General features: G+C 40.7%; 1 protein-coding gene across 2 annotated transcripts in view; it reads left to right on the top strand.

Annotated features, from left to right (window-relative positions):
* Positions 1–73: 73 nt before the first annotated feature.
* The window catches only part of ANKRD13A (ankyrin repeat domain 13A), a 32,511-nt gene continuing 15,966 nt past the window's right edge, over positions 74–16,618 (top strand). Inside the window, exons 1-5 of one of the 2 annotated variants that reach the window (XM_038575365.1) lie at positions 74–240; positions 11,559–11,691; positions 12,482–12,606; positions 15,025–15,070; positions 16,227–16,370. In XM_038575365.1, the coding sequence (XP_038431293.1) occupies positions 145–240; positions 11,559–11,691; positions 12,482–12,606; positions 15,025–15,070; positions 16,227–16,370 (544 nt within the window). In that variant the 5' untranslated portion in view covers positions 74–144. The remainder of the gene's footprint in view (positions 241–11,558; positions 11,692–12,481; positions 12,607–15,024; positions 15,071–16,226; positions 16,371–16,618) is intronic. The other variant, XM_038575366.1, reaches the window with a different exon arrangement.

Raw genomic sequence — 16,618 nt, 5'->3', positions numbered from 1 at the left:
CCCCGCCGCCTACCGCGCCCGTCGCCCGCTTGGTGCTCGCTCTCTCGCCGGCCGCCTGGCGGGCGGGCAGGCGGGCGCCGGAGACCCCGCCGGGGCTGAGGCTTGGCGAGCGGGCGGCGAGGGCCTGGCGGCGGCGTTTTCGCCATGTCCTCGGCCCGCGACAGCAGCAGCCACTTTCCCTTGCACCTCCTGGTCTGGAACAACGACTACCGGCAGCTGGAGAAGGAGCTGCGGGGCCAGGTGAGGGGCGGGGCGGGGCGGGGCGGGGGGGGTCGCTGAGCCCCCACCGCCGAGCCCATCTGCAGCCCTCTGCCTCCGGGGCCCTGCAGCCGTGGGACGGTCATAGTAAGAGGACGTGTGCCCGAGTGCTGACTGCGTGCCAGGCCCGTGCCGGGGCTTTGGTGGGCAGTATGTCTTTTAGCTTTTACAGCTGTCCCAGGAGGTGGGTACTGTTGTTTTTACATTTGCCGGAGAAGGAAACTGAGGCTCTCCGAGGTTATCTGCCTTGCGCAAGATCTCCTCCCTAATACATACCAAGTCGGGGTTTTGACTCTGGCCGGCCGGTTCCAGAGTGCACTCTCTGAACCAATTAGGCTCGACTGCCTCTCCCAAAGAGGTGAGAACAGCACACGCCGCTCACCCCACCCACCCCTTTTGTCTGGAAGGGCTTGGTTGGGTTTGAGCCCAGGTTCTAACTCGCCCTGTGACCTTGGGCAAGGCATTTTCCCTCTGTGGCCTTAGGGAGGCTGATACATACCAAAGTTTTGAGAATCACTGGTGCCCAGGATCCTTAAAATCCCTTTCTGTCCTTAAGTGCTTTGATTCCTTGTCATTGATTTGTTGCCATCTTTTTAAAGCGGTGGATCTCAGTTGGAGGTGATTTTTGATGTACACTTCCCTACCCTCCCCCCCCCCCCCCCGTGGTAATGCGTGGAGACAGTTTTGGTGGTTACCAGTGGGGAATGGGTACTATGGTGAGGCCAGGGATGTTGCTCACCATCCTACAGTGCACAAGACAGCTCTCAATAACAGGATTATCAGGCTCAAGACGTCAGTAGTGTTCTGCTTGAGAAACCCTGCTTTTAAAGGCATCTTAACAATTCTGGGAGTTATTGGTGCCCTCAAGTTATAAGCTAACACACTTAGCAATTAGGATAAGGATTTGTAATTATTTGGTGTAATTCTTGTTGACTTTGAAGTCCTGATTTCTTTTTTTTTTTTCAAGATTTTATTTATTTATTTGAAAGAGGAGAGAGAGCATGAGCAGGGAGAGGGGCAGAGAGAAGCAGACTCCCTGCTGAGCCGGGGGCCCACCATGGGCTCCATCCCAGGACCTCAGGATCATGACCTGAGCTGAAGGCAGATGCTTAACCAACTGAGCCACCCAGGGCCACCTTCAGCCCCTGAAGTCTATTTTTGAATGGCTCAAAATTGTCAAGAAATTTTAGAGAAAAAGGAGCACTTTTGGTTGGCAAAAATTGAGCAAGGTCAGCAACACCCTGTTTGGTGACTGGTTACTGCTAAGTGAGTGTGTTCTTGCACCCTGCTATATTTGTAAAAAAAAAATTGTTAAGCACTTGCTGGGAGTCAGGAGTTGCTCTTTTTTCATTTAAATCCTCTGTCCAGACAGAATAAACTTTTATTGTAAGAGTCATTGGTCTTAATTAGATCACGCCCCCAGAGTAGATGATTCACTATTAGGTGTACCAGTATACCTGGTGATTTCATTCGCTTTCTGTTACTAGATGTGGTGCAGAGGGGAATCCTCCATCATTTTGCTCTTAGCGCTAAGTGTTCTCATCTTGGACACTTGAAAAATGACCAGACAATCCTGCTGTGTTGTGCATCTGTACTTCCTCAGTATCTGGGCTGCCCCAGCTTCTTATGAAATATTGAGATACAGTACAAAGAAAGTCACAGAATTAAGTCCCTTTTGATAGAGAAGTTCATTGCCATCATTAAGCCACAGGCTCTTTCAATACTGATTTCTGAAAACAGCAGGTTTTCTATTCATCGAGGGTGAAGAAAAGAGCTTGAATGAGGTGCAGTTTTTCTATAAGGAGAAGATAAGAACACGGTCTTGGTTTACAATCTAAGATGTGGCATAGCTGTATTCTCTCCTTTTCCTGTAAGCTGTAATGAAAGTGTTCATTGGAAGTTCTCTGTGCCTTCTTACCTTGAAAACCATTAAGGATATTTGTGATCAGAGAATTATAATTCTGCAGCAGATTTTCCTGGAGTAAATTGATCCTTCACACTTTTACTGTCAAGGGGGTCAAAGAAAGAATGTTCATTCTTGCTAATTACTTGGTTTTGACTTTGTTATTGGTTATTCCTGTAGATTATTTCATAGTATACCAGTCCCCTCTGAGTAAGTAGTTGAGGTGTATTCATAAAGAACATCTTCGCCGTGAAAGGTTGACAGTTGTGTGCCCACATAATCTAATCTGAATCCTGAAACTTGGCCATTGAAGGGGTAGAGATGGGGCTGGCTTCAAGGGCATGACGCCTGTGCTCAGAAGGGGTGTACTTGGTGTAATGCTCTGCTGTCACCGTCTTGGAATTTTTTTTTTAAAGATTTATTTATTTAAGATAGAGAAAGAACGAGTGTGGGAGCAAGAGCAAGACAACACGGGAAGGAACAGAGGGAGAGAATCTTGAGCAGACTCTCTGCTGAACACCGAGCCGGACTAGATCTCACAACCCTGAGATCATGACCTGTGCTGAAATCAAGAGTTGGACCTTTACCCAACAGAGCTACCCAGCACCCCTACCATTTTGAAATTCTTAAATTTTTTTTTTCTTTTTTTAACAAGGAGACTTGCATTTTCATTTTTCACTGCACCCTGCGAGTTATGTAACTGGTTAAGGGTTAAGTTGATCATTGATATTAAAATATGTGGCAGGAAATATTTTGTTGCTTTCATATTTATCAAGATCCTCTTGATTATGAAACATCTACATACATCTATGACTTGGAGGCAGTTGGGTTAATGGCTAGCGCTAATACTGATTACGTTGTGAGCTTGGGCAAGTTATTTACCCTTGCTGAATTGTTTTATCATCTGTAAAAATAGGGAGAGTAGCACTGAAAGCCTACTGTTTTGTCAGGCATTGTGCTGAAATGCTTTATATGCAATTTTAGATTTAATTCTCATACCAGTGCCCTGGAGTGAATGGTGTTATGATTCCCGTTTTACAGATAAGGAAACCAGATAAGGTGGAGAGAGGCTTAGTTGCATGCTTTGCCAGTGGCTGAACCAGGGTATGAACCCAGAAAGTCGGATTCTGCCGTAATGCTGTATGCTTAAACCCTTTCAGTTTGCTTCTTTTTGTAAGAGTCCCTCCAGTTCAGAATTGTGGAAGATAAGGCAGAGAACAGATCTGAACGTGCAGGCACATAGTAACTGAGAATAATCCCATTTATCATCATTGCTGCTGTTATTATTATAATCTTCCTGGGCTTTCAGTTTCTTTTATGTATGCTCCAATTTTACTGCAAGGAACATGTATTGGCTACATAGTGAAAAACAAAAAATTCCTATCACCCCAGCAATACAACCAGCTGTTTCATTTAGCAATTTATTTGCCAGTAAGCTTCTGCTGTCTCTTCCTTCATTCCTTTCATCCCACGAGTGAGACTCGAAACAGGCCCACTGGTAAGCTGTAAGAATTGTATTTTGTCCTAGGAACAACAGCACAGAAAGAATCAGATTTATCCAGATGAAGAGGATAGGATACGTTTCTGAGTGTGTGTGAGTCAGCCCCCACCCCAAGGTCTTGCTGAGAGCTGGAGTGTGGAGTTTGCCAACTCTGCAGTTGTTTCGAGCTTTCCATGTTGGCTCAGCGGAGGTACTTTATTAAGTGCCTCTTAACGCATCAGCTCTACTGTCTTTAATATTCAGTGGGGCCTTGAAGTAGGTGCAGTGGAAATGATTTGTGTCATGGTTATGTTGTTTGTCATTTAGCTAGAGAGGTCTATTAAACATGTCTGGCCTTACAGATGCTGGGAGAATGAATGAACACTTAAGGGGACATATGCAAAGGTGAGTGCACCTTAAATGGGGGGAAGCCCAGGACCGAGTAGGGTACAGCAGATGAGGCCTGACTCTAGGGCCAGCCCCTAGTGAGGAAGTCAGCAGGTGAAAGTACACCATCAGGGCAAGAGGAAGAGGATGTTTTAGACAGCTGCAGTCCTCAGAGCTTGACGGGGAGCCACGCTGTGCTCGTGCCCCAGTCTCCAGCAGAGTGAGGCACTGGGCACACATTCAGGTTGGTGCCTGTTGGCTGGAGGCCTACCAGGAGCCAGGGGCCAAGCATTCAAGGTGAGGAGCTAGAGCCTGCTCTCAGGTGCTCCGCCTTGGCCCTTGGGGGCTCAGGCTCACTTGAGGGAACTATGCCTACAGATACCATTGCCCACCTGACTTGGGGTGAGGGAGTTAGTTTGGGCCACAGCTACAGAGGACCAGGGCAGCCTGAGATGCACAGGAATGAGGGTGGACTCTGGAGAGAATGGAAGGCCAGTTAGCAGCCTCTTGCTGGAGGCCCCCAACCAGGGAACAGTGATAGTTGATGAAACACTCCTATCGAACTGAGGACCGAGGTACAGAAGGCTTGAGTAATGCACATGAGGCTCTTCAGGGTCCTGGAAGTGGGCCTGTTGTCTGGCTCTGCAGCCTGCACTCAAAGCTTGGCCTTTACCACCTCTGGAGGACAGCAGGATATAAACAAGGCTTTGAGCAAGCAAACCCCAGGGGCTTAAATTACCAATGAGTATGGGGACCTGCAGAAATCTCATAGCTTTTCTTTTCTGGGGGGCACTATTATAGTTTAAAGGAGTATTTTTGATTTGGTACAGTTTATGACTGAAGAAACAAAGAAAAAACTGAAATCAGCTTCCAGTGTGAATTCCAGTTTTATTCTGAAAGCTTTTGCTCACTGAACTAAAGTCCTTGGTTGGAGACCCTAAGCCCCACTATTAACTGTAAATGAAATCTGAACAGATCTCTTTTAGGAAGAAAGTGACAGCTTATATACACTCCATAATGTGGGTGTAGGATAATACGACCTAATTCTTTTTAGTGCTTCTTACAGCGTTAGTTAGGTATTATGCCTTTATTCTTGTAGGAACTCTGTAAGGTCTGTGTTTTTATTGTTCCCAGTTTACAAGGGAGCAAACTGAAGCTCAGAAGAAATTAAGCAACTCATCAAACAGTATATAGATGATAGATTCGTTTTATGTATTATATAAAACACATACATATGTGGGTTTTTTCAAACATCTTTATTGAGCTATAATTCACTAATCATAAAATTTACCCATTAAAGTATATCATTCAGTAGTTTTTAGTGTTTTCACTCAGTTGTGCAACCATCAGCACCAGCAAATTCCATAACATTTTCATCTCCCCAGAAAGAAACCCTGTACTCTGTAGGCACTCCTCATTTCCCCTCAACCCCTTCAGTCCAGGCAACCGCTAATCTACTTGCCATCTTATAGATTTGTCTATCCTGGACATTTTCTATAAATGGAATCCTACGATATGTGGCCGTTTGTGTCTGGCCTCTTTCACTTACCATGTTCATGAGGTTCATCCACACTGTGGCACCTATCAGTACTTTGTTCCTATTTATGGCTGAATAGTATTCCATTGTCTGGGTGTACCACATTTTGTTTATCCATTTACCAGTTGATGGATATTTGTCCCCCTGCCCACCTCACTTTTTGGCTCTGAATAATGCTGCTATGCACATTTGTATACAAGTTTTCATAAGGATGTATGTTTTTATTTCTCTTGGGTAAATACTCAAGAAGAGAAGAATTGCTGGGTCATATGGTTAGTCTGTGTTTGACTTTTGAAGGACCTGGCAACTATTTTTCAAATTGGCTGCACCATTTTACATTCCCACCAGCAATGCATGAGGGTTCCAGTTTCTCTACATCCTTGTCCATGCTTGTTATTTTTTTGATTGTAGTCATTCTAGTGGATGTGAAGTGGTATCTCATTGTGGTTTTGATTGACATTTCCTTAGTGATTAATGAAATTGAGCCTCTTTTCATGTACTTATTGTATTGGGATATCTTCTTTGAAGAAATGTCTATTCCAAATCCTTTGCCCATTTAAAAATTGGGTTGTCTTTTTATTCTTCAGAAGTTTAAGTTCTTCATATTTTCTGGATACTGACTAGCCCCTTATCAGATAAATGACTTGCAAATATTTTTTCACCATCTGTGGGATGTCTTTTTACTTTCTTTATGGTATCTTGTAAAGTATGGTATCTTGTAAACATTTTCAATTCTGATGAAGTGCAGTTTATCTGTATATATATATATATTTTTTTTTTGTCTCTTATGCTTTTGGTATTGTATCTAAGATGGTTTTGCCTGACCCAAGGTCACAAAGGTGAACTTCTGTGTTTTAAGAGTTTTATTGTTTTAGCTCTTCCATTTGGGTTTATGATCGTTTTAGAGCTAATTTTTCATGTATGGTATATATAAAACTTCATTCTTTTACATGTGGATATCCAGTTGTTCAAGCACCATTTGCTGATAAGATTATTCTTTCCCCCTGAATTATTTTGGCATCCTTGCTCAAAACCAATTGACCAGAGATCCCTGGGTAGCGCAGCGGTTTAGCGCCTGCCTTTGGCCCAGGGCGCGATCCTGGAGACCCGGGATGGAGTCCCACGTCAGGCTCCTGGTGCATGGAGCCTGCTTCTCCCTCTGCCTGTATCTCTGCCTCTCTCTCTCTCTCTCTCTGTGTGACTATCATAAATAAATTATTAAAAAATTTTTTTAAAAATTGTATTCTATTGATTTATATGTCTGTCCTTATGCCAGTACCACACTGTCTTGATTGCTGTAGATTTGTATATAGTTAAGTTTTGAAATTGTTAAGTGTGAGTCTTCAAACTTTGCTCTTTTCAAGATAGTTTTGATTATGCTGGTCTCCTTGTACTTAAGAATTTTTAGGATCAGTTTGTCCATTTACAAAAGGCCACCAGAATTTTGATAAGTATTACATTGACTCTGTAGCTCAGTTTGGGGAATATTGACGTCTTAAATATTAAGTTATCTGAACCATGAACATGGTCCATTTATTTAGATCTTAATTTCTTTCAATGCGCTGTAGTTTCAGAGTATATGTTTTTGTACTTCTGTTATTTATTCCTAAATATTTTATTTTTTTAAAGATTTATTTATTTTTTCATTCAGAGAGAGTGAAGAGAGAGGCAGAGACACAGGCAGAGGGAGAAGCAGGCTCCATGCAGAAAGCCCGATGTGGGACTCGATCCTGGGTCTCCGGGATCACACCCTGGGCTGCAGGCGGCGCTAAACCGCTGCGCCACTGGGGCTGCCCTTCTTTTTGATGCTATTGTAAATAGAATTGTTTTCATAATTTCATTTTGAGTGGTTATATGTGTATAGAGATACAATTTATTTTGTTTCATTTTTAAAAATTGAAGTATAATTAGCATACAGTCTTATGTTAGTTTCAGGTGTATTACATATTGATTCCACAGTTCTATATATTACTCAGTGCTCACGATATTAAAGTCATCATCTGTCACCAAACAAGTTATTTACAATATTATGACTATATTTCCTATGCTGTACTTTTCATCTCTGTGCCTTAATGTGTTTTATAACTAGAAGTTTGTATCTCTTAATCCTCTTTATCTGTTTTACTCATTTCCCCACTCACCTCCCCTCTGGTAATCTCTCCAGTTCTCTGAGAAATGTAATTGTTTTTTGTATATTGATCTTGTATCCTGCAACCTTGCTGAATTCCTTTGTTCTAATTTTTTAGTGGCTACCTTGGAATTTTCTATATGTAAGATCGTGTCATCTATGAATAGAGATAGTTTTACTTCTTCCTTTCTAATCTGGATGCCTGTTCTTTCATCTTCTTGCCTTATTGTCCTGGTTAGAACGTCTAGTACAGTGTTGAATAAAAGGGATAGAAGAGAACATCCTTGTCTTGTTCCTTGTCTTGGGGGGAAAGCATCCAGTCTTTTACCATTAAGTATAATGTTAGCTCTGGGTGTTGATAGTTGGATGCTCTTTGAGGAAATTCCCTTCTATTTCTATTTGTTGTTTCTTGTTTTTTATTTTTATTTTGTATCATGAAGGTGTGTTGGATTTCATAAAATGCTTTTTCTGTATTGTCGTAGTCTTGTTTGGGCTGCTGTGACAAAATACTGTTGACTGGGTAGTTTATAAAAAATAGAAATTGATTACTTACAGTACAGGAGGCTCCAAGTCCAAGATAATGGTGCTGGCAGATTTGATGTGCTAGAGAGAGCTCTCTTCCTGGTTCATAGCAGGAGCTTTCCAACCATGTCCTCAAATGGTGGAAGTGGGACTAGCAAGCTCTCTGGGGTCTCCTTTATTGAGGCACTAGTTCTATTCATGAGGGCCCCCCATTCATGCCCTAAGCACTCCACAAAGGCTCCACTCCTAATACTATCATCTTTCAAAGTTAGGATTTCAACATAGGAATTTAGATCACATTCAGACCACAGCATGCATCTTTTGAGATGATCATGTGTTTTTAATTTTATTTTATTCTACTGACATAATGTGTTACATTAATTATCAGATATATTTTTAAAGATTATTTATTTATTCATTAATTCATTCATTCATTCATGGGAGACACACAGAGAGAGGCAGAGACATAGGCAGAGGGAGAAGCAGGGTCCCTGTGGGGAGCCTGATGTGGAACTCCTCCCAGGACCCTGGGATCACCATGTGAGCCAAAGGCAGACACTCAACCATGGAGCCACCCAAGTGCCCTTAATTATCAGATATTAAAACCATCTTTGCATTTGGGATAAATCTCACTTGGTCCTGGTGTTTAATAACCCTTTTTATGTGTTGCTAAATTTGTTTGCTAATATACTGTTGAGGATTTTGTATCTATATTCATTAGAGATATTGGTTTATGGTTTTCTTTTTTGTAATGTGTTATCAGGATAATACTGGGCTCACAAAATGAGTTGGGAAGTTTTCCTTTATCTTCTATTATTTTATTTTTTGGGGAAGAGTTTGTGAAGAATTGATTTTAATTCTTTGAATATTTGGCAGAATTCACCAGTGAATCCATCTGGGCCTGAGCTTTTTATAAAGTTAAAAAATTACTGATTTTAATCTCTACTTGTTACAAATTTATTCAGATTTTCTACTTTTTCTTAAGTTAGTTTTGCTAGTTTGACTCTAGGAATACGTGCCTTTCATTTAAGTCTCTCATTGGTTGGCATACAGTTTTTTATAGTGTTCCTTTTAAACACTTTGTATTTCTGTAGAGTTGGTAGTAATATCCCCTTTCACTCTTGCTTTTGATAACTTGAATCTTATTTTTTTTCCTGGCCAATCTAGCTGAAAGTTTGTCAATTTTGTTGATATTTACCAGGAACCAGTTTTCAGTTTTGTTGATTTTTTTTTTCTGTATTGATTTGTCATCCTCTGTTTTGCTAATTTCCACTTTTTTTTTTAATTTCCACTTTAATCACCCACTGTCTTTAATCCCAGTCACCATAATATAATATTCTCCCTCCCTTCTCTCTTTTCAAATGAGAAAGAGGCACAGGATGCTCTTGAAGAGCTACAATCAGCAATGCAAAATGTGCTGCTGTCTGGTTCATACATGTAGTTTTTCCTGTGGTCCAAAATAGGAAGAAGTCAACAACTTAATGTATCTGGCTTTGATTTTACACATCGTATCTAGAGCTTGCTCAGGAGCTTGAGTGTCAGTCCTTGGTCTGAGATGTTAGTTTGCTTCTAACACCCCTTTTTGGGGTGTGAATTGCATTAAATAGAATTTCCCCTTTTTTGTGTGATAAATATTGTTAAACATCTCCTCTATGTCAGGCAGTGTGCTAATAAACCCAGCACCTTTCCCATAGACTGAACTTGTTAGGTGAGGAAACAGTCTATATAACAGATATGTAAGGAGGTAATGAATTTGCTAATTATTTGTTTCCTGCTAAACTTCAACTCAGTTAAAAGTCTTTAGCTAGATTATTTATTTTTAAAATTTTATTTTAATTCAGTTTGCCAATATATAGTATAACACCCAGTGCTCATCTCATCATGTGCCCTCCTTAATGCCTGTCACTCAATTACCCCATCCCTTTACCCCCTCCCCTTCTGCAACCTAGATTACTTTTAAAAAATCATGATTTAATGCCAATTAGAGACCGGGTGGCAGGAGCTAGGAAATATGAGACTTGGATCCAGCTCTTTGGAATTCTCAGTCTCTCTGGTGAGACAGACAAGTCATACCCTTAGGGAAAGCCAGGGAATCCTGGGAGGTGGTGTGGGCCCCATTCCAAAAGATGTATTGGTATTCCAGTGCCTGAGAGAACGGTGAGGCCTGGGACTGGTCCAGGAGGACAAGTGCTCACTTAGCAGAATGTCTTCAGCCATTGCTGTCATTCCTCGAGAACAGTTCCTATCTTCATTGTATGGCAGTCATGATGCACTTCACAAAACATGGAGGTTCAATAGCTGTTGGGCAGTAGTTGTTTAGTTCTGCTTACCTTTCTCCCCTGTGGCAAGTAAGAGGCATGTTCTGGATATCTCTGGAGGCTGCAGTTAATTCCTGCACCATAACTAGCATCTCAAATCAAGATGAAAGCACATTTCCTAAGAAGTGTTTGAGCACTTAAAAAGTTTTTTTTTTTTTTTTTTTTTTAAGTTTTACATTCCAGAAGTCCCATGAAAGTTTATTGTGTCCTTGGAAGAACGTTCAGAGTCATCTTTGGAAGGAAGGCAGCATTCAGTCATTCAGACTGAGCTCATGCCAGAGAAACTGCCACTTGGCTTTCCACTCAGTGCAGGTGGCTGAAGAAGGGTCGGAATAGGAATGAAGAGTAAAAGCCAAATGGCTGTGTCTAGCATGGGGAAGAAAACCTTTGAGGGGAAATGGACCAAAATGGCATGTGTTTGTTTTCACGTTTACCTATGAATATGTCCACATACACATCTGGCAGATCATGCTCATTGTAGGACCTGTGGATGCTGCTACTTCAGGGCACTTGGAACTCAGCATACAGTAATGAGAGTGGCGTTTTGGTGGGAATACAGCTAGAGAATGTAATTTTATTCTGACCCAATTATCTTCTGTATTTTCAGTTTTGCTTAAAGTCCTCCACTTCCTGTTCTAGACCTGAATGCTGATAAGTGCTTGAGAAATCCCCCATGTTCTGTGTCACAGGGTGGTTGCATTCATGAAAGCCCCTGGCCTTATTTAGACTTCATTTGAGTGCTGCTGGGAGCATAGGACATGTCTGATGATCTGAGGCCTATAGCCAATGTTATTTATTAGGTACTTTATAGAAAAAGGAACTCAATAACTATCATCTTTATTTATAGCCCTCAAATTAATATTTCAACCACTCCCACATGCAAACATTCATTCTTCCACATGTTGCTGTAATTAATGTATAAATACTATTTTCTATTTTTTTATACTAAATTTTCTCTCTCGCACACACTTCCATGTTTTGATATAATATATGCAATTATATACATGCCAGTGTTTACTTCACAGAATGTGGAGGCTCTGGATCCACGAGGTCGAACCTTACTGCACCTTGCTGTTTCTTTGGGACATTTGGAATCTGCTAGAGTGTTGCTCCGACATAAAGCAGATGTTACAAAAGAAAATCGTGAGGGATGGACAGGCAAGTATACTCTTAAAATAATTGAAAGCCTTTTGTTTTGTTATCTCTCTCTGAATAAAGGTCAGTCTCAATCATAATTGTCCTCAAGTTATCTTTATCTTAAGACTCTTTCTCTCTTGGGAGTAGGGGCTGAGGTGAGGAGATGCGAGCCTCAGAGGCTACTGACTGACCTGCAGCACAATGGTCCGAACCGTGTCCTGGGCCCTCAGCCCTCAGTGGAGGGTGACTCCTATCCAGAAAGCAGCTCTCAGTGCAAACCCTTCTACCATACATGAATTTGGAGGCCAGATTCCTCCTGAGGGATGTGATGGTAATTCCAGTGAATCTGTTGAGATAGGCAAAATCAAGACAAAAGTATGACTAAAAGTAGCCTTTTTCTGGTGAAATCCTGGCATTTCACTTGCTTGTAAGCTATCTTACCATTGGTCAGTTATTCTATGTTGGCTGAGCAAGGGTACACATAAGCCCTACCTGCCTGATCCACATGTAACCACAGTTGTGTGATCACACAGGTAAAGCCCGCTCTCTGAAGACACTGTCAGGATTTCAGAACCAGTGGTAAGAAAGAGGGTGTGGGGGGAGGATGGAAGTTGTTTTGATCAAGAGGCTACGAGTGCTATATTTTCTTTTCACTCAGTTAAGAGCTAGCGATAAGCAATTATGGTCATAAAAGTAAGGTGAGACTCCCTCTTTGAAGAAAATGTTGGGTCTCAGACTCTTCAAACTAGCTTAGGAATTTGTCAAAGCATGAGACTATGGGGTGATGAAATGTCACCTTTTTGGTTTCCAGTTTTACACGAGGCTGTAAGCACTGGTGACCCCGAGATGGTGTACACCGTTCTTCAACATAGGGACTACCACAACACATCCATGGCCCTTGAAGGAGTTCCTGAACTGCTCCAGAAGATTCTCGAGGTATCCGAAAAAATGTGGCAATGCCATATTTTGAGCTAAATGCTGACAGCATAGCTGGAGACATAGACATCCACGTGTACCTTCCTAAGAGTTTTATGAATTGTAAATACAATATATTTAGTACCAAAGAACATTATTACTTATTTGTTAAATGTATGAGGTCTTTCACAAGTTATGTTTCTAGGTCAGTAGACCTACCTTTTTGAGTGCTGCTTAAAAATGATAACTTAAGACAAATGGACATCGAACAATTGATTTGTCTAGGTGCCTATTTTCTTAACAGTGGCCTTCTTTACAGAGGTCATCTTTTTGTTTTGAGAGAAAGTTTGCACAGGCTTATGAGGGCAGGGGGATGGAGGGAGGGGCAGAGGGAGAGAGAATCTTTAGCAGGCTCCATACCCAGCCTGAAGCCCAACACAGGGCTTAATCTCACAACCCTGAGATCGTGATCTGAGCCAAAATCAAGAGTTGAACGCTTACCTGAGTGAGCCACCCAGGCACCCCGAGCATAGGTCATGTTGAGGAAATTGTTATGAGCATTGGTTACTTACTGTACAGGGATTTCCAGGGCCTGCTGAGGCTCTGAAGTTTGTATGCACTTTCTCCTTGCCATTCCTATTGACCCTAGCTGTTAGATTTTGTGACTTCTGATCCATTGGCTTAGTTTATTTATAGACATTGTTTTTTGGCTGGTAAAGACCATTATCAATGAATTAAAGTGTATGGGCTTTGTGACACTTGGAGATCATTTATTTTTTATTATTTTTATTATTTTTATTTTTTGGAGATCATTTTTATAAAAATTTGCTTCTAGGCTCATGGACTGTTTTGCATGCTGGTTGCCATTCTTCATATATATAGTCTCTGTTACCTGCAAGAATGATCTTTTGAGCCAATAGTGCAATGTTCTCAGGGCAGCAAGGGACAAAAAGCACCAGTGCTTTCATTTTCCTGTTATTTATTCTCAATTTAAGCACATAAGTGAACTTGTGAAAATACCTCCAAAGGTATTTGCTAGATAAATCTACTTTACAACTTTAGTCAACATATTTCTTCAGAAAAATGAATAGCTCAAAAAAAAAAAAAAGGAAAAGAAAAATGAACAGCTCTGTTGAGAAAAGGAACAACTTTGCTGTAAGTAAGACAATCACTGCTCATTATCTGAGCACTCTTTTTTAAAAATGTATTTCTGTGACACTCAAGCAAAATCATTCCTGAAGACAACTCATTTTGTCGTGTACTACATGAAACCATCTAGGAAATATGAAATAGTTGTATGCATTGTTTTTAAGCAGTGTGACAGAAGATTAAGTGGATTTATTGTTTTCGTATCTAACTTACTGTAGGAGGAACTAAAAACACATTTGCCCACTTGCAAAACAGAAACTGACTTAACATGGAGTCACTCTTCATTTAAAAAATTCCATGTAAAGGATTTTTTTTTTTCACCTGTATTAATTTAGAGCAGTAAACAGCATTGGAGTGTTTTGCTTGAAGTTAGAGACAGCCTATGAATGACCTGTGTGCCCAGTGGCGCCAGATGTTGTTGCTGACGTTTTGTCTTTCAACATTATCTCCTTAAAATAGGCCCAATTTCTTGTCTGCTGCCCCTTTGAGAGCCTTTACCCATTACTAGAATTCTGGTTTTACTCTAGGGTAGATTCTTGGTCTTCCTGTCCTGTGCTTCTGTAAAAAGCCATGGGGGTGGGAGGGAACAGAGAAACACCTGGAATTTGTAGCATTTCTCTTCTTGGCTGGTAACCGTTGGATTTCATAAGTAGCTCTCCAAGAACCTTCTGTAAGAACTGAGAGTAGGTCAGAAAGCTGTCCTAATAAACAGGGCTGCTCTGGTGGTGTAAAATTTTATAGAGCCAAATTCTAAAAGTTTAAGGGGGAGAATGAGGACAGATGTCTGTTAACTGGAGGGAAAGCCAACTCCCTGGGGAAGTGATGTCTGATAGCCTCTTTTGGTTTTGAGGCCCAGTAAATATGAAGCATGTCCCAGAACACAAAACCTTTCAGTCAAGCTCTCCCACAGAATAGATGGAATGATGTTTTTTCTCTTTGTTCAGAATTGCTTGTTATCCACATTGCATGGCAGTGCATAAGCCCATCTTCCAGGCTCATCTTTCTGCTACTGTTAGGCACCAGACTGAGTCCTGAATCAGATTTGATTTTATCCTTCTCTAACCTTGTTGCTCTCAGTTAACTTTATTAACAGTCTAGACATATTTTATATCAAGAGAAAATAATAGCCTGCCTATAAAATAGGCATTTACTTTGATGGGTTTGCATTTTATGTTTCTTATTTTCTGTATTCTCGCTTCTTCCCCTCCTTTAAAACCTCATTAACCCTTACCATGTTTGTGTTCAGTTAATAGTGCCAAGGGTCATTTACTTTAAACTTTTGTCCTTCAGGCTCCAGATTTCTATGTGCAGATGAAATGGGAATTCACCAGTTGGGGTGAGTGGCTCTGGGTTTATAAGTTATTTGTTTCCAAATTTATTGAGCCTGAATATAAGTTTACTTTTCCGTTATAAAAGTGGAATGTATTTTTTTTAATCTAAGAAATGCTTAGAAAAGAATAAGGAAAAACTGGCATCTATAGTCCCACTTAAGTACAACTACCATTAATACTTTGTATATTTTCCTTCTTAGTTTTTTCCTTCACACATAGGGTTTTTCTCCTGAGCATCTGTGAATATAACATATAGACAATTTTGTCTCCTCCTTTTGTCACTCAATAGCTGATACCTGTCCATATTATTAGTATTTTTAATGTCACTTTAAATGGATTTAAGATTTTAGTAAGTAGATTTACCATAATTTATTGCTCATTTTCTTATGTGGTTCAACTTATTTTAAACTTGTTATTCTAAGGAAGAAAATTAGATGACTGTTGGGATAGCTTGGTTTTTTACAAAATGAATGTATTTCTCCAAAATCTTATGTAAGGCAAATTGACTGACAGTAATTTTCATAGGTGTTCCACTTTTATTTCCAGTAACTTAGTTAATGACAGCTCTTAATTCCCAGGTTTCACTCTGACTTCTTTGTCAGGCAAGAAGTCATATTTGTAATGAAGCATTTTAAATGATGTAAAGAGTACGCAACAGAAGAGAACTTCAGGTTCTTTTGGAAACCTTACAAGTTCTTTTCCAATGCAAATACCCACAGGTGAAGCAGCAGCAGATCTTAGATGTATTAGGTTTGATATTTCAAAGGATGGGTATGGCAATGTGGTAGGCCACAGCCATATGGCAGGAACAGCATATGTGAGCGAGAAGGCCAGATGGACACACTATAGCTCTAATGGTGATCGACCGTCAGAAAGAGAGGTTCAGTTTTGGGATTAAGAATACCCTTGGGAAATTCATTTAGGGTTTTCTCTGGATAAGACATACAACTGCACCGTTATAAAGAGCTATAGAACAGAAGGTCCACTTTTAGTTTTTGAAAGTGACTTCCTATATTCTCAGTGTGGGAGCCAAGCCTAGGTCTGTCAGTCCCTGTTGTGCCACTCCTATAATTTTGTTAAACTCCGAATGCTGATTTCCTGGGCCTGCGTGTTCTGCTTGGCCCTCAGGATTTTCCTCAGTAGTACATTTCTCTTCTCCAGTGCCCTTGGTTTCCCGAATATGCCCTAATGATGTCTGTCGCATTTGGAAAAGTGGTGCCAAACTGCGTGTGGATATCACATTGCTGGGATTTGAGAACATGAGCTGGATAAGAGGGAGGCGTAGTTTTATATTTAAGGGAGAAGGTGAGTGGTTCTGTTCTGTTTTCATGATTGCTGCTAACGCTGAGTTACAGTGATTTTTAACCATCAAAATGTGTTTGCATTTCTATACTTTATCTGATCATGTCTGGGGCTTTTTTTTTTTTTTCTTTTTTGGTTATTCCTATTAACTTTCAGCTCTCCATTCCTCTATTTTATTCTTTTTGGATAGTTCTCTTAATTTTCTTGTCTGTATCATTTACCACCCAATACTATTACTCTTTGACATGTCT

The sequence above is a fragment of the Canis lupus genome, chromosome 26 (assembly GCF_011100685.1).
Source record: "Canis lupus familiaris isolate Mischka breed German Shepherd chromosome 26, alternate assembly UU_Cfam_GSD_1.0, whole genome shotgun sequence".
In the NCBI taxonomy this organism is placed as follows: domain Eukaryota; kingdom Metazoa; phylum Chordata; class Mammalia; order Carnivora; family Canidae; genus Canis; species Canis lupus.
This window is presented reverse-complemented; position numbering and strand designations above follow the sequence as displayed.